The sequence below is a fragment of the Balaenoptera musculus genome, chromosome 10 (genome assembly GCF_009873245.2).
Source record: "Balaenoptera musculus isolate JJ_BM4_2016_0621 chromosome 10, mBalMus1.pri.v3, whole genome shotgun sequence".
NCBI lineage: Eukaryota > Metazoa > Chordata > Mammalia > Artiodactyla > Balaenopteridae > Balaenoptera > Balaenoptera musculus.
In genome coordinates, this window is record NC_045794.1 from 84,699 (window position 1) to 111,394 (window position 26,696).

At 53.0% G+C, this 26,696-nt stretch overlaps 1 protein-coding gene across 3 annotated transcripts; it reads right to left on the reverse strand.

Moving 5' to 3' along the window:
• Positions 1 to 5,494: 5,494 nt before the first annotated feature.
• On the reverse strand, positions 5,495 to 14,902 carry PEX26 (peroxisomal biogenesis factor 26). 3 transcript variants are annotated; one of them, XM_036865488.1, is made up of 5 exons: positions 13,976 to 14,892; positions 12,804 to 12,944; positions 12,064 to 12,359; positions 10,430 to 10,576; positions 5,495 to 8,033 (listed from the first exon to the last, which is right to left on the reverse strand). In XM_036865488.1, exons 1-5 carry the CDS (start codon positions 14,188 to 14,190, stop codon positions 7,930 to 7,932), a joined length of 903 nt encoding a protein of 300 aa, XP_036721383.1. In that variant the 5' UTR covers positions 14,191 to 14,892; the 3' UTR covers positions 5,495 to 7,929. The 3 variants fall into 3 exon arrangements, with proteins under 3 accessions (XP_036721383.1, XP_036721385.1, XP_036721384.1); XM_036865489.1 differs by lacking the exon at positions 5,495 to 8,033 and adding an exon at positions 9,566 to 10,324 and having other exon boundaries at positions 13,976 to 14,899; XM_036865490.1 differs by lacking the exon at positions 10,430 to 10,576 and having other exon boundaries at positions 13,976 to 14,902.
• Between the last annotated feature and the right edge of the window lie 11,794 nt (positions 14,903 to 26,696).

The following is a 26,696-nucleotide window of genomic DNA, read 5'->3' on the forward strand; positions in this document are numbered from 1 at the left end:
AACCTCCCGGCGTGATTTAGGCCTTGTAAAGAGATTACTCCACATCCACCAGACTCCAGAGACCATGTTATTTCTCCTTGCGCGGCTTTTGTGCTATGGGGTCATGTTCTCCAGTACAATACTTACAGGGACGCCTACAGTGTTGGGCCACACGCATCGGAGTAGCAGGCAAGATAGTTCCTATGAATCCCCCAGGAGGAGAGTCAGGCTTCTGTTTTGCTTTGTTTTAATATTTATTTTAGTTATTTATTTGGTTGCGCCAGGTCTTAGCTGCAGCAGGCGGGCTCCTTCGTTGTGGCTCACTGGCTCCTTAGTTGTGGCATGTGCACTCTTAGTTGTGGCACGCGTGTGAGATCTAGTTCCCCGACCAGGGCTCGATGCCAGCCCCCTGCATTGGGAGCGCAGAGTCTTAGCTGCTGCGCCACCAGGGAAGCCCCTGGGGTCGGTCTTCACGATGTGTGTGTTCCTTACTTACACATTCCCTGACTCTGAGCACTGTGTGTGTAAGATGCTGTGCTGGGTGCTTATCTCTTTTACTCCTCGCAACAAGCCCCTGAACTTAACACCCTTATCACCCCCATTTTACAGGTGAAGAATCTGAAACTTAGCAGTGTTAGCTGTCATTCCGATCACACGCTGGTAAGAGACAGAGCTGGGGTTTGCACTCAGGGGGTCAGACTCCATGCTCAGTCATCACCTCCAGACTGAGCCTCAGGTAGAGGCCTGTCCTCGTGCTCGGCTAGACTTGGAGGCCAAACGTCTAGCTGCTCCAGGGGGTGGGTGTTACAGGTGGAGCTTACGGCGGAGGGCGACGGGTGCCTGGAGGAAGAAGACCCGGTACTTCCCGGGTGCCCACGCTGCTGGGGGACTCTGTTTCATAACCAGACTATCTAGATTTAGGCACCTGCCACATGGATTTAACTCCGGTGACCACCTGCCGTAAGACCACTCGCATTTGAATACTGGACTGCCCGCTTGTGTCTCAGGCGCTGCAGGGCGCTGGATGGGCAGGGGGCATCGATGGCCACGGGGTCACGGGTGCAGTGGCTCCCCTGAGGGCGGACGGCTGCGGCACCGAAATCTACAGGCGCAAATGCGGAGCCACACGGTCCAGCCAACCCTTCTCCAAGGCGCGTCCCCTTCCAAAACCAACCGTGGAGGGTCTGGGTGGCCTTGTTTTAAGCTGGGGACGGCGGCATTTTCCTAACGGCCCTGATTCTCCTCTTGCTCCCCTCCTGCCAACTGGCTGATGTCAGAAGTGGGACACTCCATGGCATTGCCTTTGATCCCTGCTAAGCTCACCTCCCAGGGGGCAGCCCATTAAGCCATCACCCGTCAGGCACACAGAACTCAGCAGAAAGACAAGGCAGCCGGGACGGGAGGCGAAGTGCAGAGAACCCTGAGCTTGGTGAACTAAGAAAAACTCATCTCCTTCACAAACCGGGGCAAGCTGCTCAGAGGCCAGGGGAAGCCCCCGCCCTCACCCAAGGCTCTGTTACCCATCCGGTGACCACCTTCTTCAGCTGCCAGCCCCTCAGAAAGCACCAAACGAGCTGCACGGGGTAAAGCGGCACCATAGAAAAGGTAAGGCGGTCAGGTCAGGTCTTCTCTGAGGCCTTGGTGCTCTGCATGCAGCTGATTCTTCACTTGTTGGATATCTGCCTCCTATCGGACACTGAAACGATTGCTGGATTCTCTGTTTTCCAGATATTTCACATAATGCTGTGGGTATCACAGACATCCAGCCTTTCTGGGCCACACCCTGGCAGCATGTTAAAAGAGCTGGAAAACCACTCTCACCGTTGCCATAAATCTGCTTCAGAAAACTATCCCAAGAAAATAACCCACAAGGAAAATAACAGTGCTGTTTCACGGCCTTTGTACACACAGTCTGTTCAGAGCTGTTGTTCACATTAGCAAAATGTCAGCAAGATCTAGAATGGCCAGCACATCAGTAGGAAGGGTTACATGGCTGCTAAAATGGAGAACTGAGACCCCAAAGATTCGTCCACTTGGAACCTCCACTGTCACCTCATTTGCAGGTGTAATTAAGACCTCAAGATGAGATCACCTGGATTAGGGTGTTTCCTAAATTCGGCGACATTAAAAGAGACAGAAAAGCAGAAAACATAGAAACCGAGAAGGCGGCCACGTGAAGACAGAGGCAGAGACGGGAGGGATACGGCCACAAGCCCAGGGACGCCTGGAGCCCCGGGAGCTGGAAGAGGCGGGAAGGACCCTCCCCAGGGCCTCTGGAGAGAGATGTCATGACTGTGGGCTTCCAGCCTCCAGAGCTGTGAGAGAATATGTTTCTGTTGTTTGAAGCCCCCCAGTTTGTGCTAATTTTGTCTCAGCAACCCCAGGAAACAAATACATATAGTAAAGAAGCAGCAATGCTGAAAACTGAATAGATGATCATATTAAATGAAAAACGCAGAACTGAAAGTACTAGATATATGTTTATGACAAACAATATGCATGTGTATCGAAGAGAAGATGGAGATAATGTTTCTATGGGTTTTTTAGTAAGGTTGTTTAAACGAACACATTTCATGTCTTACAAACACAATGAGTAACGTGGCCTGTTCACAGACCTGAAAGTAAAGTCTGGTCGTCCCATGTGGCAGCAGAGCCAGGCTTGGACCCCAGCTATTTTTCACTCTGGTCAATTTGGTGTCAGAGTTTTGACCCCAGCAGTACCGGCTCACAGATCCACCTCTAAAATTCGAGTGCCCACCTGCACCTGCTTCCCTGTCGTGAACTCTCCCCGCCTCTGAGACAGAGTCACCCCCTCAGACCACAACCCCCAGACTTTGTCTTTACCAAATATTCTCTCACAGACCCCATCACCTCCCCACTCTCCAGCCCCACCCTCCTCCTCCCACAGGCCCGAAGTAAAGGTGAGGCAGAGAGCGTGTCGTTTCTTGGCCTAGTCCTGATTATTTTAAACAGCGGAGAGAAAGCGTTGATTTGCATTTGCCTGTGTAACTAGACACAGATCCCTAGTGGGCCATTAATCTTCCTTAATCCAGCTAAATGTGCCCATATGGAAAGTCAGTGTCTATGTAACCTATTTCATGCACCTATTTCAAATATTTTAAACTATTTTATCAAAAAGACTTAACCATCCTATTTTATAATAGTAAATATTTCGTAGTGTTTTAAATATTCCATCCCGTGTATGTATGTATCACTTAATACTTTTCAAAGTTTTTTTAGTGGACTTTTGCTCATATGACACAAAAGTATCATAAAGAAAATAAGGCAGAAAAATTTTATCCCCATTTTTAAGGTAAGAAAATTGAGACCTAAAGATTAAGTGCTGGGCTTCCCTGGTGGCGCAGGGGTTGAGAATCTGCCTGCCAATGCAGGGGACACGGGTTCGAGCCCTGGTCTGGGAAGATCACACATGCCGCAGAGCAACTAGGCCCGTGAGCCACAACTACTGAGCCTGCGCGTCTGCAGCCTGTGCTCCGCAACAAGAGAGGCCACGAGAGGCCCGCGCACCGCGATGAAGAGTGGCCCCCGCTTGCCGCAACTAGGGAAAGCCCTCACACAGAAACGAAGACCCAACACAGCCAAAAATAAATAAATAAATAAATAAAACTTAAAAAAAAAAAAAAAAAGATTAAGTGCTTTTTGCAAAGTTATAGAGCAATTCAGCAGCAGAGCTAGAACCCAAACCAGCAAAAGGACACATTATAATAACCTATATTCCTTTATATTCCTCAAAATCATGCCACTTCTTTGAAAAATAAAAAAGGAATAAAACTGTGTGTATAATATAGTTATTTTTATTTAAAAAAAGGAGAAAATGGGATCGATATCCAAATTTTAAAAAGTTTATATTCAAAGAAACTCTAGAAGAAGAAATAAAAAACAAATAGCCTGCGAGGTCAGAGATGGGGGTGGAGACCAGACAGAGCAGAGCTGCCGGCAGAGCCCTGAGGGTGTGCTCCCTCCAAGCACGAAGGCCAAGGGCAGAGGGAAACCAGCCCAAGAAACAGAAAGGGCAGAGTCAGAGCCCTCAGAGGCAGCGAGGAGCCAAGGAAGGGACTACGCTCTGCTGCATCTGGAAAACAAGCCTCTTAACATAAAAGCATCAGTGCTTTTCTCCAGAACTTAATGCAGCTCTGACGGCGAGGCTGCTGGTTACCTTCTGAGGACCGTACACTTTGGTTTTCTGCCTAAGGAATCTCTCCACATCAATAATGCTGGTGCTACTGTTAAAGTGACTCTTCTCTATGCTGACATACTTCTGCAAAAATCCTTTCGTTTTTCAACCAAGTCTCCAAATATTACCTGATGCCTGTCAGTCCCCATCTCGGATGGTAGAAAAAGTGACAGGGGGATGTGAAACGTTTCAAAGAGGTGCTTGAAAAAGAGGAGCTGGGGAATAGTGGACCCAAAAGAGCCCAGATTTAGAAGTGGTGTCCGGAGTGTGAGAGGCCGGCTCTCAGCTCCCCTGTGGCTGAGGCAGTTACCAGGCAGACAGCAGAGGTGTGACCCCCACCTGCTAATCTCAGACTCGGGCTTAGGAGAGGGCGGAGAGGCTTCACGGCATTCAGGGGAAAGGGTACGGGCTTTATACTGTGAGCCCATCATACAACGGAATACAGAGCGCTGGTAAGAATGAGGCAGCTCTACATGAGCTGATACGGAACAAACATCCAAGATTAATTAAGTTTTAAAAAAACTGTGGCACGTGTGTGTAGGATGCCATCCTCTGCAGAGAGGAAGAGAAGCTTCTTGTCAAAGGTTAGCTGTGGAAGGATACGGATGGCAGCGGTGGTAGGCTGGGGCAGGAGGCCGGGGAAGGAAAGACACTCTTTTTCACAAACGCCCTTTTGTGACTTCTGAATTCTGTACTATACACGTAAACCTCAAATAGTTTTTAAACAGTCTAGACACACACATGTGCAAACACACCCACAGCGTCACCTGCACAAAGCCACGAAATACGCCCTCGGCCCCTCGGACCCCCTTTCTAGAAGCAGAACCCTGCGTCCTCCCCTCCGCTGCTCCCCACCCCCACCGGTGACCGCCCACCGCAGCCCAAGCCCTCCTCACCTCACCCTGTCCCCCCAGAGGCCCCTCAGCCACAGAACCCACGTCGTATCCTCTCAGAACCTGCAGGACCAGCCCACTCGCTCGGGCCGAGGAACCTTCCAGACACAGCTGCACGCTGACAGCGAGCTTCGGTGGCTGACCTTCGGGCACCTGAGGGCACCGTGTGCAGCGAGGGGACGCTGGGTGGGTAGGAGACCCTGGTCTCGTGCAGGCCGTCACCTGGGGGCTCACTTCACCCTGGGGTCCCCATTTCCTTAACTCACAAAGAAGGGGCTATAAGAGGTGGTCTTTCCAGATTTCATGTCTGCAGACCCCACTTTATGGGCCACTTCTCTGGGTTGGACGTGTGCTGGGTGCTGGCGAGTGCCGGCCCACAGAAACATTTAATCTCCGAGCAAGATTAAACATTCTGGGAGCCCCCCCAAAAAGTGAAAAGAAACAGGTGAAATTCATTTCAGTAATAGATTTTATTTAGCCCAATATACCCAAAAGATTGTCATTTTAACATGCAATCAATATAAAAATTATCGAGTTTCCACCTTTGTAGTTCTATGTGTTTGAAATCAGCGTGTATCTTACATTTACAGAACATCTCCACATGGACCGGCCACACTTCACGGGCTCAAAGGCCATCTGCAGCTAATGGCGACCTCACCGGTCAGCGCAGGCGCTGGTGCGACAAGGCGGCTCTCCCCTCGCTTCGGACCTCGTCAAGCCCAGAGCTGAGGACCAGCCCGAGCAGCAGCTGCATCCTCAGAAACGGCCCGAGCCACCCGAGCAGCAGGTCCGAGTGCCTGTCTGCCTAGGAGGGCTGGATGCCAAACAAGGCTGCGGAGCTCAAGACAGACAGGAAGCAGAGATCCTCAAGGCCTAGAGCAGGGCCACATGGGGGCTTCCGGGGCGAGAGAAGAGGCTGGGAAGTCGGGGCTTCCACCACACAAACCCACAAACGCACCTGTGGCAGAGGCCTCCTGTCATGTCAGTTACATCTGCTTATTCTTTTAAATGCCTCTGAACACCTTCTAACCCCCGGCCTTCGGCCAGGCAATGGGAACACAGCTACCTCTCATGGGAGCTCTTATCCGGAGCAGGAGATGTGCTAACACCGCACTAGAGGCTCATTTACTCACCCAAGTCCCTGTGAGGGGAGAACCAACTTACAGATGCGGTTAAATCACTTTCCAACAGTCACACACCCAGCGAGTGGGAGGGCAGGGATCTACCCTCGACTCATCACTGCGAAGAACCACACTCCCCAGCTTCAGAGAGGCCACAGAATCCCACAGTCACAAGGCCGCGGGGTCACCACCACAGAAAGCACACGAAACAGGGGCCTGGAGCAGGGGACACCAGGAAAGGATGCACAGAGGCAACCCTTGGGTAAGTCTGGAAGTTTGAAAGGGCTCACCAGGCAAGAGGGGAGCAGGGCCTCCAGAGGTATCAGCAGGTGCAAAAGGCACAGAGGTGTGAGGGGTGCAGTGCTCAGAAAACTAAGACTGTGGGGGGCTGGGCTGGATCAGAGGCCCCACATGAAGTAGGGGTGTCCGCCAAAACCAGTGCCCAAGGGCCCTACATTCCGCAAGAACCTGGGCTTTACCCTTGGGCCAGGGGAAGCCATTAAAGAGTTTTATCCAGGGTGTGAACAGGACCAGATTTTAAAAATCATCCTGAAGGAGAGAGAGCAAAGCTCAGTGGCCTCCCTTCCTCTCCGCAGGGCTCTTAACTCTTGGCTTCGGCGGACCAACCCTAGGACTCACCTCCCAGGCCTTCCACCACCCGACAGCATGTCCTCACACGGAAACATGGCCACTGACAGGAAGCACTGAAACATTTCAGCTGTTCAACCGCTAGGGCCCCCGTGTCTCCTCCCTGCACAGGAATAGAATCATTCGCTGCCTTCACAGCCTCCCTCCACCCAACCCCCTCCATACATGCTTCCAGCTCACCTGACCACCCTGCTCCATTTTCAGCTCATCAGCCTTTGAGGCTGGCCTGCTTTTCAAGGTCACAGAAGCAGAAACACTTGCGTGTTATACGAACAGTAGAATATAACTAGAATAACAGGGCATAGGAAGGGGGGAACCAGCAAAGGCGTGTACCAAGGAGGCACGGATGCAGGCAGAACCTGGTGAGACAGCCATTGGGCAAAGCGCAACTACCGCACGGCAGGGGGAGGAGTTGACAGGAGGGAGAGAGGGCAGAGACACCGGTGTAACAGAGCCCCACCTGGCCACTGACAACCTGGAAAACTGAGCTGAAGCCCAGGAGGCACCAGGCCAGATCCCCTTACCCAGTGAGAAGTGCACCAGGGGCTCAGGAAGCCATGCCTGGTCTGAGCAGAGAGTGGGCCCACTGCACACCTGGGGGAGGGGTAGTGATAAACCAGACCAGACTGTGGAGCCCTCACCCTGCCCGGGGAGGGCCTGCACTGGGGGCGACCTTCAGAGGTAAGTGTTCCAAGCAAGTGAAAGGCCAAGGTCCCTCCACCAGGACCCTGTTCTGAACTTCCAGCTTCATGAACACCCTGGCCTGAAAAATCAAACCCCTGCCTTTGCAGGAAGACGAAATGTTTCAAGGACAAAGCATTCTCCTTTCCCAAACGCCTCCTGTGCAAGGGGCCTCTGCAGGGCTGTGCATCTTGTTTCCACACCACCTGCCAAGCTGGCCAAAGTGGGGCGCAAAGGGGAGGGCATTCAGGCAGCAAGATACAGTGCCTGGGCCAGGTCAGCTCCTCCTAGAATTAGGCTGGCCGCGCTGGCAGGGCCCATCCAGCTGCAGGAAACAGGCTGCCGTGGACGACTGGCTCTGCTTGTCCGGCAGCCTTGGGGACCAGGGGGTCAAGGTGAGCAGGAAGACCACTCAGTCATGGACAGGAAGCCGGCAGAGAGGAGAAGTCACGGCCTTGCGGATCCGATGGAAGATCTGAGCCAGCTTGTAGAGGAAGGGCAGGGAAGCAGGAGAAGCTGCAGGGAGAGGTGAGTCAGTGGGCCCCTACCCACCCAAACTCTCCCACCTGGGGAGCGACCCATGCTGGTGCCCCTCCTCCCCTCCCAACAGTAAAGAATTTCCCTTCCTCCAGGATATAGACTCTGGGATGCATTTTCTTCACTTGGATTACAGTGACCTTCAGCTTGCTCAGAAAAAGATCCAAATTTATTATGTTTTAATCTAACTTTTAAATATACAAAAAACTGGTAACGGTGGCTCCCTCTGGGGAGAGGAATTTGGGAAGAGACTTCTCACTACATTCCTCTTTGTAGCTTTTAAATTTGGAGCCAAGTGACAGTATTACCTATTTTTATCATAAGTTAATTATACTGAACATAAAAGTAAAATCCACCTCTTTTGAATGAGAGCTGAGTTGGCTGTTTGTTTTGGTTTGTTTGTTTTTCCTTATTTGAATTACTGATTTTTAATTGATTTTTTTTTCTTTCTTAAAAAGAAATATGTTACTGGAACTTCCCTAGCAGTCCGGTGGTTAAGACTCCGCGCTTCCAACGCAGGGGGCGCAGGTTCAACCCCTGGTCGGGGAGCTAAGATCCCGCATGCCGCAAGGTGCGTCCAAAAAAAAAAAAATGTTACTTTTAAGAAAGCTATTATAGTCCACCCTCTTTACATCCTCTCTGCCGAGTTCTAACTGCAGCCCAGCCCTGGGTTCTCGCCACCTCTGCACTGAGTCAAGACTGTCCTGAGGGTGGGACCACAGCCAGGGCTCCCTGATGGAAGAAGCTCAGATGGCACCTTGCTGTACCCACTCAGAAGACCAGGGTTTATGAGGCTGAAGAACTCATAAGAACCACAAAAAAGTTTCTAAGTTTTACTAAGTCTCTGGAACAAAGTAAAAGGTCAGATGGTGGACAGGAATGAACACAAACTCTCCTCAGCTTCCCTGAGGGCTAACAGAGCTGTTCAGAGGGAACTTCTGCTCAGTGTTCAGCCAAGGGGTCCAAGGGACAACCTGAGCTGTGCAGAAACGGCTCCTGAACAAGCAAAAGGCAAGTGGGGGATACGGGCAAGATCTAAGGCTAAATCAAGAGCAACAGACACACGTTTGTGTGACTCTGGAGTCGTCACTTTTCTCTCTGGTTCTTAGGTTTCTCAACCAAAGATCAAAGAAAAAGAAAATGAAGGGACTGAAACAAGGGTTTCCAGTTTTCCTTTCAGTTTGGAAAGTTACATAGTCCTAAGTCTGAATTCATGAGTAGAGATTAGGTCATAACTCACACAGAAAAGTCCAGGAGGGAGCACCTAACCGTTGGCCCAGTGCCTATAGGTCTGAGGAATTAACCCTCGGCAAAGAGCACAGCAGAAAACGGAGTAAGAAATCATCAAAATGTTCAACGATAGGGCATTGTAAAATCAATTATGGAAGTTCCTATAATCTGGAGTATTATTTAGCCAGGTAAAGCTTTAAACACATTTCTTTTTTTTTTTTTTTTCGGCCGCGCTTCGGTATCTTAGTTCCCTGACCAGGGATCCAAACCGGGCCCTCGGCAGTGAAAGCGCGGAGTCCTAACCACTGGACCACCAGGGAAGTCCCTAAAGCCATGTTTTAAAGAATACTTGTAGGGGGATGGGCAATTGGAAGAAGGTACTTCCAGTTATGAGATAAATAAGTATTAGGAATGTAATGTACAACATGATAAATATAATTAACACTGCTGTGTGTGAGATACAGAAGATTAGAGAGTGAGTCCTAAGACTTCTCATCACAAGGAAAAAATTTTTGTTCTATTTTTAAATTTTTTATCTATATGAAATGGTAAAGGTTCACTAGACATACTGTGGGAATCATTTCATGATGTATGTGAGTCAAATCATTATGCTATACACCTTAAACTTATACAGTGCTCTATGTCAATTATAACTCAATAAAGCTAGAAGGAAAAAAAAAGAATACTTAACGACACGCAAAATTGCATCTACATCCAGAGAAAGACTAAGTATAACCATTACAGTAGCAGACTTATGGGCGATTTCTGTTTTCTCCTTTATACTTTTCTCTATTTTCCATATTCTCTAAAATATTATATATTTTTTTCTATTGTAATTGTATTTCTACAATTTAATATGGTTTCAATTAACATAAATTTTTTACACATTACGATGAAGTTTTTCTTTGTTAACTCTGAGGCTCTCCTCAGAGTTCACCCCTGGACGTTCAGGGTCAACAGGGCAGAGTGGACTTTCTCCAGGACTGGCCTCTCCTTCTAGGTAGGCTGGGCTGGCTCCTGCTCAGGTCCACCAACTCCTCCTTGCAGAAGAGACCAGGGAAAACCTCCACCCCCAGGAGGGCTCCCAAGGCCCAGCCCCTGTCAACCGCCCCGTCCCCAGGAGGGCGGGAGGCGTCTTCACTCACCGGGATCAAACCTCACCACCAAGAGGCAGAGAAGCAAGGCAGCCAGGAGGCTCTTTCTGAAGGGCAGGGCAAAGAAGTGGCTCACTGCAGAGTCCCAAAGCTGGCGAAGCAACGTCAGTAGTGACAGGAACTTGTGGGAGGAGGAGCCTGGCCGGGGAGACCGAGCATAACTTCAGGGTAAGAACCAGCTTCCCTGACTCTGAGCTTTGAGCTTGATTATAAAAGTCGAGCAAAAGGGTAACAAGACTGGTTTTCTCAAGCAGTTCATAAAGTGGTTCTAAAGGAAGTTCCAAAAGCTCCAAAGATGCTTTAAGGACAGACTAAATCACCAGAATACCATCTCCTTACGAGAGGACTTTGACAGAAACGTCTACTCAGCTGGGGAAACCTTGCACATCTGGTGCTTCTTTAATAGCCTCACTACTTTACAGCATTTTGGCCTAAGACGTATGCACAGAGTTACACAGAGCAATAGTTCCTGATGATCAACGAATGCAGAAAATAAAGGGCACCTAATAGGTACAGTGAAGAATTCCAGTCTTGGGCCATGAGTACAAACATGAACACTACCTCCCAGCCCTGACAGAACACCCTGAACTCCTCCTCCCCAGGCAGTGGACAGGCAGGGGGTCTGGGGAGTCACGTGTGGTCCCTGAAGTCAACAAGCTGTTTGCAAAGAAGTGATCTTAACTCAGCAGGTCCATGCTCACAAAGAAAGCACACAAAGAAAAACACTTTGGAAACAGGACTACAGTCTCCTAACGGGCCTTTCATGTAAAACGGATTAGGCCTATTCTACGTGTTACCAACAGAAAAAGCAAGAATCAGTGGGTTAAAAACTACCAGAAGGAAACATTAAACTCAGCCTCAGGAAGAACTTCCCTACAGAACTGTCCCCAGCTGCGTCAGGAGACAGGGACTTTTCTGTCCTTGAAAGTATTCATGTACAGACTAGACGATCGCTCGAGGAAAAGGTGATGAAGAGGCTTCAGGGACCGAGGAAGAGTCTGGAGTAGAGGCCCTTTAAGTCCACCCCCCGCATCCCTGCCCATGCAGGAGCCCTTGCAGCTGCTAGCCAGGTGCACGGTGTTAGGTCTTGAAGTGGTTTCCACCGTTTGTAAAGCTGCACTCTACTGGGCAGAAGCGGGCTGGCACTGAAACGGGGCAGACGTCAGTCCCTGAAGAAGACCCTGAGCGAGAGGTCTGCTAAGGGAAGGCAGACAGGAGGCAGGGCAGGGGCCCAAACTGAATCCCGTAAGTCGAGCTAACAAGTTACCATGTCAGCTGTTCATTCTCCTTTGGCTATCCCCAACTACACCTCAGCGGGGTCTGCATTTGGGCCAGCATTTAAAGGAGTAACATCCCACCCAGGCCAGCACCGTGGAGGCAGATCTAACGACAGGACCCCAAGGAGAAGGCGACTGTCAGGAAACAAAAGCCAAGGTTCTGTCTGAGAACTGCGCCACCCGCCTTCCACTGCCAACTTCAGAGGGTCTGGGCTGGGCTTTCTAAGCACCTCAACAGGTTTCTTATTCTGTGATCTGGAAGTTACTCATACAAAGAACTTCTCCAAGGTTCAGGAGAAAGCCCATTACTCCACTGTAGAGAGGCCAAAAAGAAGGATAACGTCTCACCTTCCTGGTTTAGCTTCTGGGTCTCCTCGGAGCCGGACTGTCCGTGTTTCTGCTGTTGCCTCGCCGTGCTAATGGCCTGAAGTGCGTCCAGCCGCTGCTCCTCACTGAAGGCTGCAGAGCCCGCCACCAGCTCTTCAGCCTCCGACAAGCAGCCCAGAGGAAGCAGCACCCGCCACAGGTGAAGTTCTGCTAAGGCTCTGTACTCCGGAAGGCCCTGGTTGCCAGCGTCTTGGAGCCAAGCACTGACCGTATCCAGCACGGCTCCAGGCTCTCGCATCTTGCTGTATAAAAGAACACTGCAGCCCCAAATAATCCAACCCCGAAAAAAGAGCAGTCAGTTCTTTGCAGTTTGTTAATTTCTCATAACCACCACACTCCTCCTACCCAGCCCAGCCCCCGGCCCTCCAGCCCTTCCCTACGGGATGCTGACACAGTAAGAACCAGGAGTTCTTAGGAGAAGCAAGAAGCTCTCTCAGCTCTGACACACCCCACTTCCGTCACCCCACTTCACGTCTCCTATTCCTTCCTCTTTTCCCTACTCCCTTCCTAAATTCCTCCTTCCACATCTTTTATCGCTGTTTTGAAGTCGGGGGTGGCGGGACAGGGAAAGAATCAGATCTGAAGGGAAATGGTATGGAAGGGAAAAGAGGAGATATCAGGGCGGAATCGGCAGAGGACAGGAAAAGCCTCGTGCTCCTGCACTGACCCAGTGGGGAAGCAGTAAGGACCTAAGGACCTACCACAGCTCCAGGACTTTGGGGGGCAGCTTCTCAGGAACCTGGTAACACCGAAGAACCCAGGACAGCACTTCCTGCCACCGATCCATCTCTGCCAGCGCCTGGATCCCCACAACACACAGAGAGCATTTCACCTCCAAGCAGCTGTCCGCAGAAAAGCCAATTCAAGTCCAGAAGTGGTTCCCCTGCATTGCCATTCCCACCTCCACCCTGAGACCGTTCTTCGCCAGCTCCCAGCTCAGCAGCCATCACCTCTATCCTCGCCACTGACATTCCAGTGGGCCTCACAATTACCGTCACTCTCACGGGCCCCAACACAAGAGAAAACTGCCCTTTTCCCAGGAGCTAAAAGTTCCTGTAAACCTAGAGGCAAATCGGCTGCTGCCCAACACACATCCCTGTATCCAAGTAAATTCAGGAAGGGTTCATTTACTCCCGAGGGGAAAAAGTCAAAGGGTAGCACAAATGTGTGGGTGGAAAGAGAGCTGGAGCTAAGAGTTTGCTTAGTGAAGAAACGAACAGGAGCAAGGTCTCCGCCTGAGTGCAGCACCCAGAATCACAGCCTTCAGCATTTACTGCAACAAGCCTTCACCGACCCCTCAACACACAGCCAGGGCTCCCCAGTTCATTCATCCTTTTCTGAGGGCTCGAACTACCCCCTCCCTACTGCGGCCTAATCCAACTCTACAACCCACAGAGAAATGATGCCCTCAGCTACCGGAAAGGCTAGCGGCATCAGAAAGAGCAAGGCAGGACCAAGATTTCGATCCTTTGATACGATCCTTCAACAGGACCAGAACACACCCATTTATCAGCCAAGGTGAGAAGGTGACAGCTCGGGGGAGGGGTGCGCCTAGAAGAGGACTTCGCCACCTGCTTACTGAGGTGATTTAACAACTCAATTCTATCTTCCCCTCAGGCATTCTACCCTGGAACAAGGGAGAAAGAACTGGCTGTGGGTCCCCCTAAGCCCGTTACACTCCTCGACCGCTTCCTCCTCACTGGGCAGCGCCTCGTTCTCTCCTCGGAGAACCGGCCCAAGGTGAGCCGTTACCTCCGGAGAGTCACCGCGAGAAAAGAAGGCATAAGGCTGGCGTAAGCGACCGGACGGCAGGAGTGCTGGGGTCAGGAGCCCCTCCCACCGCCCCCGGAGGCGAACCGAGCCCAGCACGTACGCGCCCGCCGGCTCCTCGGCCAGGTCCTGCCAGGCGCGTTCGCAGGTGCGCAGCGCCGCGCGGAAGTCCAGGTGCACCACCAGCAGGTCGGCCGCATCCTCCAGCAGAAGCGCGGCCGCCGACGGCGCCGGGGCGGCACGCACAGGCTCGCTGCTCCGCAGGGGCCCCCCGAGCCCCCTCATGGGGGCTGCAGAAGTCGCGGGGTCACTCCTCATAGGCGGGCGCCAGGCCGCCGCCCTCTGGGGGCTGCGGGGTGCCCGGTGCGGCCTGGGGAGGAGGGAGAGTCCTCACAGCCTGGCCCACGAGCCTCCCCGAGGCCGCACCCCGAGAAGGAAAGGGGGGCACGGCTGGGCTCTCCTGCGGTTCCGGCGCGGGACAGCCTGGCGCCCTCGGATTTGAGGAGCAATGCGTCCTTGGACACCCGGCCCCACGACAAGGACTGGGACCCCCAGCCCGGGCAGGGCCGCTCCGTCGCCTCTCTAGCTGCAGGGCGACCAGCACTGGCGCGGGAACGCGGGCGCCGACATCGCTGCGCGCGCAGCCCCCGCCGACGTTCGGGGCTCGGCGGCGCGGGGCACTCTGGGAGTTGTAGTCCGGCTCCTGAAGCGGGCGCCCTCCCGGCGCAGCTGGGAACTGCGGACTACAAGCCCCGGCATGCCGCGTCCCGGAAGTCGTGGCAGCCGGAGAAAGCCCGGCGACGGAAGCCACGGGCTGTGGGAGGCGAGGCCCAACGGGTTGTGGGCGGAGGCGCAGGTCTCAGTCGTCTGCGGTGGGGACGCAGCTCGGGCGGCGGGCGGGAAAGGGCATCTGTGTGCCGCCTCCCGCCGGGCCGCCGCCCAGCTCCCGGTCAGTCGACACTGAGACTCCGTGCCTCATGCCAAATAGAGAGCTCGTGAAAAACAGCCGTACGGTGTGTAATGCAGTTTGCAGTAAAGCACTGGGACAGAGTAAGTATTCCATACGTTACGGCTGCGATAGTAATTATTAGGTGGTTGTACACAGACACATAAGTTACATTTATTATTATATTCTGTGATTCACTCAGGCTTTTTGGGGCCTCCCAAGTTTGTGTTAAGCCCTCAGCTCGGTTCCTTCCAATTTCTACCTTTGAAGTCTCTCGAAGCGGCTCCCCTTGTGAATAGATGAGACGGACCAGGCTAGGCGCAGGGTCAGGACCTGCCCGCGTCAGCCTCCCCTTCCCTGGTCAGCAGCCTGGGCCCTCAGCTCTCTGCAGAAAGTCCTCCCAGAAAGCTGAGGCAGAAGCATTAAATGCATCAGACTCTGCGGTTGAGAAGTGTGGAGCCATAACCGTATAAGGTGATAAAGCCAGGACTCACTTATTCCACAGATACCTAACCTACTAAGTGCCAGGCCTCGTTCTAAACACTGAGGATCCCACTGAACAAAGACAAAAATACCTGCCTCGGTGGAGCTTCCATATAGTGAAAGGAAACAAAATTGAAAATGAGCAAGTGAAATACATACAGTTGTATGTCAGGTGGTGATAAATGCTAAGGAGAAATAAACCAAATACAGAAGAGAGCTTGGGAGTGACAACAGGGACGACAGCTAACTTTGTTTTCTAACAGTAAATCCAAGGCTGGAGCATAACAGAGAGAAAATGTGGCCCTTGTGCTCAGCACTGGCCTCCGTTGGTGGGGTCACTGCCCTTGGGACCAGTATATACTCAGGGTCCACCCTAAATCCCTCTTCAACTCCAGGCGATATTCATTCCCACACAGCAAACTCCAGAGGCAAGCAGGTCAGAGGAAAGTGTGGATCAGTTCAAGGCTAAAGTTACCAAAATGTTTTATCAGTTCTGCCTCAAGTCTGACAGCAGCTAATGAAGATCATTAGTAATGACATAATTATTGGACTGCAACAAACAAAAAACCTGTTTCTCAGAGCTGGTTTCAGAAGTCTTCCCTGAAAAATCGGGGAAGCAGTAGTAGCATCAGAACATGGATGTACCAGGCCTGGGCGAGCTGAGACTGGTACAGCCACACCTCAGCCTCCGGAAGTGCCACCTCCAGGCTTTTGCTGCCTGAAAAAGGCCCCTTCCTTCATCCCTAAGGAGAAAGTTCTTGCAATGCCCAGGCCTTTCCAGGAGATGGCAGCACAGCCTTAAAAGAAGCCGACCTGTCAGCAGGTGTAGTGCTGTGGCTGCCAGAATGAGGTCAGGATATTTAAGGAAGTGGGAGGTTGCAAAAAGTCATATAAAAATAGGATTGTGTTCTATTTCTGTGTTTCACGCAATCTTGGACTGTGCAGGACTACATAGTGATCTGTCTGTCACCACACAACTTCGGCACTGCTGTGCCCGCCGACTGATTCCTGAACACCAGCGCTGTGACGCCCCCCCGCCCCCCCCCCCCACCGTCTGAACGTACCCAGAACTTCTCAAGCTAAGACACGGCAGTCCTAATGTATTCCACCTGAGGGAGAGTGAACAGGGGCTCAGGACTCAAGCTTTGAAACCACCTAGCCTCCCCCGGGATAAAATGAGTGGAAACAAGGGGGTTCTCTCAGACCTGTAAGGCCTGACCCATCTCTGGCACGTCCAGCCAGAGCCCCTCTGTACAGGGACACCAGTGGTAACGCCCTGCAGGCAGTAGGATCATGCCTGGTGTGGACTTTGGCTAGAAACAAGCCAAAGACATAAATATTGGCAGGGTGGAGATGGTGCTTTTCCAGACTGGTCACGGGCCCCAGACCTTCGTCAGTTAGATGGCATTTTTATGGCTCGTTTTAAAGCCTGGACTTGGAGTTGAGGGCAGAACTCGGCTTCCCGTCTCCTCCTCTCCAGGTACACACAGAGTGCTCACTTTGCTTCTGTGTGTAAGCAGTGTCGTCATCCCCACCCCGTGCAGTACTTTACAGCGTAGGAACGCTGGCTCAGTTTAGTGCTCCGGCATCAACCACGTGCCGGGCGCTGTTCTGAGTGCTTTACATCCACCTCATCTTAATCACCAGCAGCCCTGCGACAACAGCCCTGCTGTCGCCCCCAAGTTGTGGGCGTAGAAGCCAAGGCAACAGGGCAGTCACACAGGAATGCAGAGGGGAGCTGGGACTTCAACAAGGCAGTTTGGCTCAAGTGTTTTTTCTCAGCTGATAACATAATTCTGGCTGTACAAGGTGCTCTCACGCTGTTTGAGCCGGACAGCAAACCTGTGAGCAAGGCAATACAGGTATATTATTCTTATTCCTATCGCTAGATGGGAAATTAAAGCTCAGAAACTGTCTGAGTTCAGAACTCACGGTTTCAGCAGCAAAGCTGGAACAGTTACTGGAGACTTCTCACCAGAGCCCACGTCAGGGCATTCTTCAAAGGGCTGGCAATAGCTCCTCCTCATCTGCCCTCAGGGTGACCGGGAGCCCCCCACGCAGACCTGCCCTCCAATTTCCACATGTTCTCACCCACCCCGGGAGCCAGAGGGTTCACCTGAGCAAATCTGCACGATGCCAGACCAGGCCTGATGTGAAGCAAGTAACGGATGCTCACTGGGGACTAGTCAACCCTGCTCTGTCGTGGAAGGTGGAAGGATGCTGTGCCCTCCTGAGTCTTCCCTGGTCCCACTCAACTCAAGCTAATCACTCCTCCCTTCAAACTCCCCACTGTGCTTTGCATTTTCTTATAGTTATTTGTGTCATTCCCTTACTCAGCGGTGCCATTCCTGAGGACAGGGACAGGACCCCTTATCTCAGGACCCCTGTGCATCTGGCATGGTGCAAAGTGGTAGGCATGCGCTGCTCCAAGGGACCCCGCCTCCCCTGAGCTGTTCTGCATCATTTGATCTAGACTTTCAGGTACCCTCGCTGGTGAGCACTGTGAGAAAGGCTGGAAGCCGAGGAGATACATGCCCTGACGCATCCCGCCAAAAAGGAGGGACACGTGGCGGTGTTTCCAGATAGTGGTACCCCAGCCTGCCTGCTTGCCTGTGAGTGATTTGCAGTGTTCCTTCTAGTGCTCTCTTCCTTGCTTCCTAGGAAATAATCGAATAAACTTAGTCACCCTGAGTGATAGAATTTCAACATTGGAAGGAGCCTTATTCTACAGCCAAACTGAGGCCAGGAAGGGGAAGCGACAGCTGCTGTCACCCACTGAAGGACGCAGCACCCCTGCCCCCGATACGCCGCCCCAGAGAGGGCCTCGCCTTGGCTTAAAATGTTTCCTCACCAGCCCAGAGATCCCCGTGCTTTGGGGTGGGTCGCAGCATCCAAGGCTGCTGTTCACGCCCAGATCCTGCTGGGAAGAGCACTCCCCACCCCAGGGCTCCCTCCGTGTACCCACCCGCCCCCCCATCCAGAGCAGCTCTGGTCCCCAAAACCTGTGGCTTGCCCCAGCGGGCCCTCGGGAGGGGCTCTCAACATAGTTGTTGTGTTTTTTTTAATTTTTTTTTTTTTTTAATTTTACTTATTTATTTTTGGCTGTGTTGGGTCTTCGTTTCTGTGCGAGGGCTTTCTCTAGTTGTGGCAAGCGGGAGCCACTCTTCATCGCGGTGCGCGGGCCTCTGACTGTCACGGCCTCTCTTGTTGCGGAGCACAGGCTCCAGACGCGCAGGCTCAGTAATTGTGGCTCACGGGCCCAGTTGCTCCACGGCATGTGGGATCTTCCCAGACCAGGGCTCGAACCCGTGTCCCCTGCATTGGCAGGTGGATTCTCAACCACTGCGCCACCAGGGAAGCCCTCAACATAGTTTTAATATTTCATTTGTATGGTTACCTGAGATGATGCTATGATTGTTACTGATCAATAGATTTTATTTACTAGAGAAGCATTCCAAAAGAGGGTTGATGGAGGGGCAATTAAAAGTGGTCATTTGTATTTAAAAGCCTGGGAACCACTGACAGAATCTTTATGTCCCAAATTATTTCCTGAAGTTATTTCCCCAAATGGAATTTTGGGTCAGCAAGCCCTGATGAAGGCATATGGGAGGTGGGGAAGGAGAAATGTTGGGAGGATTTCCAGAAATCTTCATTTCACACCTGACCCAGGTGAGGGCAGTGGAAAGGAGAGGGGTGGTGAGAACCTCAAAGAAGCAGAAGGGCGGCGCTCCCAACCCTGGAGGCTTCAGTCAGCCTGAAAATTGGATTTCTTACTCAGCTGACTACAGCAAGGAAAACAAACATGTGCCCAACACTTATCCCATGGGTCCAGGGCCTAAAAGAAATAAAGTAATAACTATAAAATAAACAAAAGGAATTGCAGTTTGCCTTTGCATTTGTCTTAATGATTTTTCTCAGACTGTAACCTCAAGGGCGTCTTGGTATCCTCACCCCGAGCCTAGTGCCCTGCTCCACAGATAACCTGACCCCACCCAGCATCTGGTTCCGGGGCAGGTTCAGAATGACACCAGGTGGAATGCTTGAAAGCTGGTAAAGTGAGGAAAACAGGTGTCTGAACATATTTTTTAACCCATGACAATTCAGTTCATTTCAAAAATTGTTCAGGACTACTTGGCCAAGCTCCAGTTTGTTGGTTTTGTAAAAGCCTCTTTCCCTGCAAATCAATCTGTGCGGGAAAGATCACCCTTCCGGGGGGTAAGCAGGAAGCCCCAGGAGGTGCCAGTCCACGAGTCTGGGTTGTGAGGTTCCACCACCACAGGGCCTGACGTGGCAGCCCTCTCTCTGGCTGCATGTTAACATGGGCTTGGGTGAGAAGTCTTTCTGGGGACAGCCTCAGTGTCTGTGGCAACAGGAGGGAGCCTGCCCTCTCCGGGGATGGGCTGCCCCAACAGACGGGCTGCCCCGGAGCCTGCGTGGACTCGCCTTGGGCGTCCTCTGGGAAGAAGGTCGTGAATGGTGAGGCGTGCGTCACGGTCCCTCCTATTTTGTGTCCTGCTGGGAAGCGAGTTTGTTCTTCGTGCGTCTGGTTCTGAAGTGTAGTGGGACAGTGGGAGTGGACTAGCTAGGCTCGCCACACCCTTCCCCTAATCCCTCGTGACAAAAAGTGATTCCCTGGGTCGCGTGAAGGAGGGGTGAGTTCCCGAGTCCTAGGCACTGCAGAGACCAGAGGTGGAAAACAGGAGGCTCGTCCTACCCCTCGATGGTGAAACCGCTGTGTGGGTACAGCCTAGGAAGTAAACAGACGTGAAAGCGTCCCTTCCTGTCTTTCTGGGGCCGTCCTGGAGGGACTCCATCCCCCTCTGACTTCTCTTCACAGGCCTCGGGCATAATTTCCACAGACACGCCTAAGAAAACGTTCTCTGGGGTTAAAGGATCCTCCTCACATTTTACAACCTCTAATCTGATTGTTTAGTATCTGCTCTTTTAAGTGTTTTTGTTAAAATGATGCATACCCAGACAAGACCAAAAAGTACAAGAATCACCTGAAATCCCACCATCCATAAGTGACAGCTTTAACCCTTTGATGACCACCCTCCATAAACACACGGCGTGCTCGTGTGATTAGACATGACTGTGCTGCCCTGTGACCTGGTGTACGGTGTGCACAGGAGTCCTTCTTACTCCTCAAGTGGACACTGGTACTACTCACACCTAAAACAAGAAATGAAGAATCCTGCTGTTCCTGGTGACAGTTTACATGCTTGTAGTTCTTTGTAGTCAAAAGCAATTGTACCTCCTCGATCCCATGGAAACTTGGGGGCTGGAGGAGACCTCTGGGGGTTCCATCACCCTTGTCTGTGTGCTCAGTTCTAATCACCCCTCATTATTAAGTTGTAAAGTGTAGTTCTTTACAGCTTAGAAAGCACCTTTACATTATTTTCATTGATCATCACAAAATGAGACGGTCATAAACGAGACAAGTAATCACAGTGCGATGATAGTGCATGTGGAAAGTCACGACTCCATGTGCACAAGGCGCTAACAGTCACAGCAGCGTTTACTGAGAAGCCGCAGCGCCAGGCTCTGTGCAGGGGGCCTTACGTGGTCTCGGGATCCCCATCCTAGTGAGAACATGCCTGAGGGTCAGAGAAGTCAAGTAGACCGATTGCGTGTCCACAGTGGACCCTGGCAGGATTCTGATCCAGACGTTTCTGACTTGAGCATCCCCTCGGGCAGCACTCGACAAAACTCGGACCTGTGTGTCGTCTCCACTTCATAGATGAAGAAACCAAGGCCAGAGGTGAATGACTTGCCTCAAGTCCCAGAGCCAGGATTCTAACCATTTGCTTCTAAGCTGCTGCTTCCACTGCATGGGACCAGTCCCTTTCCTGTGACTAAAGGTGCTGGGTGGCAGAACTCTTCCCTCAAATCTCTGGAGAAGGGAGCTCTTGCTAAGATCTTTCAGGGAATTCCCTGGCAGTCCAGTGGTTAGGACTCCGCAGTGGTCGGGGAACTAAGGTCCTGCAAGCCGCGTGGCATGGCCAAAGAAAAAAAACCAAAAAGATCTTTCAAAAATCCTTCCTGCTGTACTGTAACCTCTGTGCCTTCTTCAGAGGGAGCAAAGGTCAGCCTCTTGCACAGAGACCGAGCTTGCTGCCACACCCAGGCACGAGCCATGGAGCTCAGAGCAGGCCCAACCCATCCCTTCTTCGTGACTTTCTTGTGCTTTCAGCATAGGGCAGAGTGGTCTAACTCATCCACTCCTTTCAGAGAAGAGAGAGAGAGAGCGCATTTATTCTTGAGGATATGAAATGAGGGATGATGAAACAAAATGGAATGAGATGCAGGGAAACCATTGAAATGCGGGGTGGGTGGAAGGCACATACAAGGAATGAAACAGCATCTTTTTGACATGTAGGCAAAGGATTGGCTTGTGAAGGCAATGAGACAATCAAAGTTAATATTTTCCTCTTTAAAGACAGCAATTTTTATTTATAAAGCACTCCTTGCTGGCACGAGCTCAAAGCATTTACTGAGTGCTGGATAATTACCCCTCCCAACAAACAATCTGGCAGGTAGGAAAAGAGAGATAATTGTCCCTGTTTACAGGTGGGGAGATGGAGCCACAACCAAAACCAGCTTCCGAGACCTGAAACCAGAAGGTGAGCCTCCTCATGGCACCTTCCACCCCTGCATCCAGACGTCCTCCTGAGAAAGGACAGCCCACTTGCTGGCGGGGGCTCGTCGGGAACTACAGCTCCCAGCAGACACCGAGAGGGGATGGCTGTGCCCCTAGTGCCCGTTCCAGATTCCCAAATATGGAGAAGGACTGGGTTGGGGAAGAGGAGCCGAATGTTCCCCCTTGAGAGAGGGAGAGAGGGGGAGGATGAGGTAAGTTCGGAATATTTAACTCTGTCACCTAAACGTCTGCCTGGGTTTTGAAATGCAGCAGCCACGGTCATGGCCTCAGTAAATCTTTCTAGAAGAGCTCACCTTGAAATCAGGCAGTTATCTCAGCAGAGCCCTGTTTTCTCCTAAGATTAGGCGTGTGCTGTTCTAGGAGGTCAGATACCCTTTCTCTGAGTCCGACCAGCTCAGAAAGTGATGTTGGCAGTGGCGGGAAAGGAATCCAAGTGGAGGACATCTCTGCTGCCATGGGAGCGACATTCCAGGGGCTGGGCTGGCAGCCGAGCCCAGGATGAGCGGGGAGGACAAGGGTTACTCTTTTCCTGCTGTGGAGGCTGCTGAGCCCGCCTGGTAGGAAAGGACTCTCCCGTTCTGTCTTCATTGTGTCAACAAACATTTCTAAAAGCACATCCACTCGAGGGCCTGGGCTGGATGCTGGGCAGGATACGCATCACTGAGACCAGATCTCTGTCCTCAGGACGCTTTCTACAGGGGAGGGCAGGCACATGAGGAAACGATGCCAGGCGGTGTGTTTTTTGTTTGTTTGTTTTTTGTTTTTAATTTTTGGCTGCGTTGGGTCTTCGTTGCTGCGCGCGGGCTTTCTCTAGTTGCAGTGAGCGGGGGCTACTCTTCGAAGTTGCGGTGCGCGGGCTTCTCATTGCAGTGGCTTCTCTTGTTGTGGAGCACGGGCTCTAGGTGCACGGACTTCAGTAGTTGTGGCACATGGGCTCAGTAGTTATGGCGCACGGGCTTAGTTGCTCGGTGGCATGTGGGATCTTCCCGGACCAGGGCTCGAACCTGTGTCCCCTGGATTGGCAGGCGGATTCTTAACCACTGCGCCACCAGGGAAGTCCCAGGTGGCGTGTTATTTACACTGTTCATCCAGCATTATTACCCACCACCCACCATGTGCCAGCCACTTGGAATCTGATGGGAAAGACAGAAAAAGCAAAGCTTCTGCTCTCGTAGATTTACGTTCTGGTAGCCCTGGATGTCGGGGGGGCGAGTCCTCCAAGCAGAGGGAACAGCAGGTGCAGGGCCTTGAGATGGACATGAACTTGGTGAGTCTGAGAGTGACCAGTGGGGCTGAGGGGCCGGATGAGGGCAAGAGCGGGAAGAAACAAGTAAGAGAACTGGGCCGGGTCGAGTCACGCCTTCAGAGCTGTCTAGGGATGAGACGCGTGCATTTCATTCCAATCCTAACAGAAGCCGTTGTTTTGGGGCAGTGGTTTGACGTCCGATGTACAGTGCCAGACTTCCAAAGGAGTTTGGAGCGGAGGGGAGAGGTGTCCCTGAGCTGGGTGGGCAGGGAAGGGGAGCAGGGTGGGGAGCTGAGCGTCACTGGGCAAACAGGAGGAGCCCCAGGAGCAAGGATGACCTGGCGTGTTCAGATCAGCAATCTGCCGCAGGTGTGGTCGTGTGAGGGTAGCGGGTGGTGAGGTTGCAGGGGAGGAGATTTACAGTCTCCACGTCAGAAGGTTCTGGAGCACAGTAATGTGGACACTATTCACAGACTTCAGTGTCCAGTTGAGGACCTCCAGGTCTCCTCCAGGCGCCGACATCTTCCCCTGAAAGACTTGATGTCGAGTCCCACGTTGAAATTGAGGTTCCCAAGAGCACCGTTTACATCGTGAAAGGCGCCCCATCGAATGACACAAGCCGCAGGCGGAAGGTGCCCTCGGTGCCGGGCCGTGCGCAGCGGAGGTGCTGGGCCGCGTTCTGGGGGACGGAGCGCCGAGTAGCCGCCAGGTGACTCTCAGTGATTAGCGGCTTCCTTCACCTCTAAGACGGAAGCCCCGCGAGCTGGCTGCAGAGCAGGAAGGGGAACGGGGTGCGGAGAACGGTGAGACAGGCGGAGGGGAGGACGGACAGGAGAGGGATTGAAAGAGGAGGCCGGGGAGAAGCCCTGAGAGGGGAGTAGAGGGCGGTGGGGGGTGGCTGTGGTCTCGGGAGCGCTGCCCCGGGTCTAGAGTCCCTCTCCTCCCATCGCTGTCTCGGTGCCACCGGTCTGCGGGCCTCAGGACGGCGGCTGGCTGCCCAGCCGAGCCACACTCCGCTCCGGGGTCTGTCTCGTGAAGACCCCGCCCCTGAGACAGTCAGCCTTAACGCCAGTTCCTGGGCAGCAGGACAAGCTGTGCGCCTACCTTAAGCGCCTCACCAGGGGTCTCGTGCTAAGTGTTCCCCTTCTACCTGAATTTGGGGGAACCGTGGTGCCGTCCCAATAGGTCAAAGCAGAATAAACTCAAAGCGAAGGACACGCCCGGCCATGCGCTCTTCTTCCCCAGCCTCAGCAGGCAAACGGAAGGGGACTCGCCCGAACAGGGGCGGCAGGCTGCTGTGCGCGAGGCGGCTTCCCCAGCGGGAGCGGTCATTTCACGTTCTCGGCGGTAGGAAGTGGTGGCCACACCCGGGCTCCGCAGCCGTCAGACACGGGAGGCCCAGCGGAGCCCGCCGCGAGCCCAGACTCCGGCGGCGTCTCCTCCCCAGCCTCTCTTCTGCCTCCAGCCCCCTGGTCGCTGCACGTGAGCAGGGCCGCCCCTTACTTCCGGCTGCACGCCGCTCAGGAACGGGGGAGCAGCCCGACCTCAGCGTGGCGGTCTCCGTGTGCGGCAGGAAGCCTGGCCCCCCTAAGCTGCCCTGCGCTGCACCACGGGCCCGCTGCTCCCGAAGCCGGGCTCCAGTACGGGCTGCAGCTTTGGCGGGGGCCGAGGCCCCCGGCCGCCCTGGGCCCCCATCACCTCTGCCGGCAGTGGCCCGTATCACCTCCGGGACCCGCCCCGCCTGCCTTCCCAGCCCTGCTCTCACGCCCAGCTCCAGGCCGCTCTCCTGACCCACCCTGCTCTCCCCAGACCTGGGCCTCTGAGCGGCTTACTCCCTCCTCTTGGGGGCCCCTTCTCGCTTCCTGGACGGGCTCACCCCCAGAGTTCAGCACAGTAATGACCTCCTCTGGGAAGCTTCTCCTTGACCCCCCTTCTCAGGTAGATTCAGTGCCTCCCTGCCTGTGTTCTTGTAGGGCCTGTACTTGCCTGTATTGTAGCGGATGAGCCACTTGTTCACTTCAGGGAAGCCCCCTGTGAACAACTGACTCCTTTAGGGTAGAGAGCTGTGTATTTTACTTCTGTATTTCCAACTCCGAACCCAGGGAGGTGGTCGTGAATGTTTGTCGAATGAATGAGTAGCCAGGATCCCTCGGCCTAATGAGTCCCGAGGTCTCCTCCAGTGAGGTCTGTTAAAGAAGTCAGGCAGGACCTGGGTTTTCTGGGCCAACTAACACTTCCCCTCCCGGAACCCTGGCTTCGCCGGCGCTCTCAGGGCCCCCTCTGCCTTCCCCGCTCCCACCCAGTCGTCACCCCCGCGGCGTGCCACCCTCTGCCCTGAGGGTCCCCTTCAGGACTTGTTTGGCCAAGAAAATACTAGTGTCTTTCCGCATCACCGAGAAGAGGGCACCTGTGTCCATGGTTGTCAGCTTTCCTTTCCCCCTCCTCCTAGATCAGGAGCATGTTGGCTGCTGGCACCTGTCCCAGACTGTGTCAGATGGGGCCCCGTCCCCATCCATCCCAGCTCCCCACTGAAGCAGGGAGGGGCTACAAAACCTCAGCAACAGTCTAGAGGTGAGAAGTAAACTCAGTATGAAAAATAAGATTTGTGCAAGCAAAGCACAGAGGTTGAGATGATCAGCATTTAAGGGGAGGCGAGGCTTGGTGGGACTCGGCTGGTCCTGTCCCGGAGAGCTCTTGCAGGCAGGTTGGGGAGCTGGGCTGGAAGGTCAAGGAAGTTAGGTGTCCACAGCAAGCGCTCCTCGATGTGCTCAAGGTTTTTAATAGATTTCCACCGCGGGGTGTCTGCTTGGGGTCAGGGTTGGGGGTGAGTGCGAGACCCTGGGAAGCCCTTCCTGCTCTGGAATTCCACACTCAGGGCTGGCTGTGGACTTCCGGGGACCAGAGTTCCATTCATTGGAGCTATTTTTGGTCTGCAGTAAGTTAGCCTGGCCGCGGGGCTGGGAAAGCACCACTGCTGAAGGAGGTGATTCACTGGGACAGGATGCCCTGAGGCCACGTTGTGAGCCCCTGGGATCCCAGAACAAGAGTCTCTAGTGTTTGGGACGCCCTGGGTTCAGGGGGTAATCTCTGCAGCGCCTTCAGCAGAGAGGGGGCAGGGAGGGCCCTCAGATGAAACGGCAGAGGCTTTTGAACTCCTTCTCCCATTCCTGACGTCAGCCCATGAGCCAGGTTTAACTGCACAAACTATCCTGCTGGGTGCTTATTAGTATCCCATTTGACTGAGGCTCAGAAAGGTTAAGAAACTTGCCTGAGGTTACCAGGTAGCAAATGCCAGAGCCAAAATTCTAACCCATAAATTTGACAGCAAAGCTACTGCACCACACCACTCCATGTTTGAGGGCCCCTCCCAGAGGGACAGAGTCAGTGAGTCCCGGGGAGGGAGGGGGATGGATGGAGGAGGACTGAGCTCTCGGAGCCCAGCGGTCACGCTGTGGCATCCTGCATTGTCCTTTCCTCCAACCCTTTCA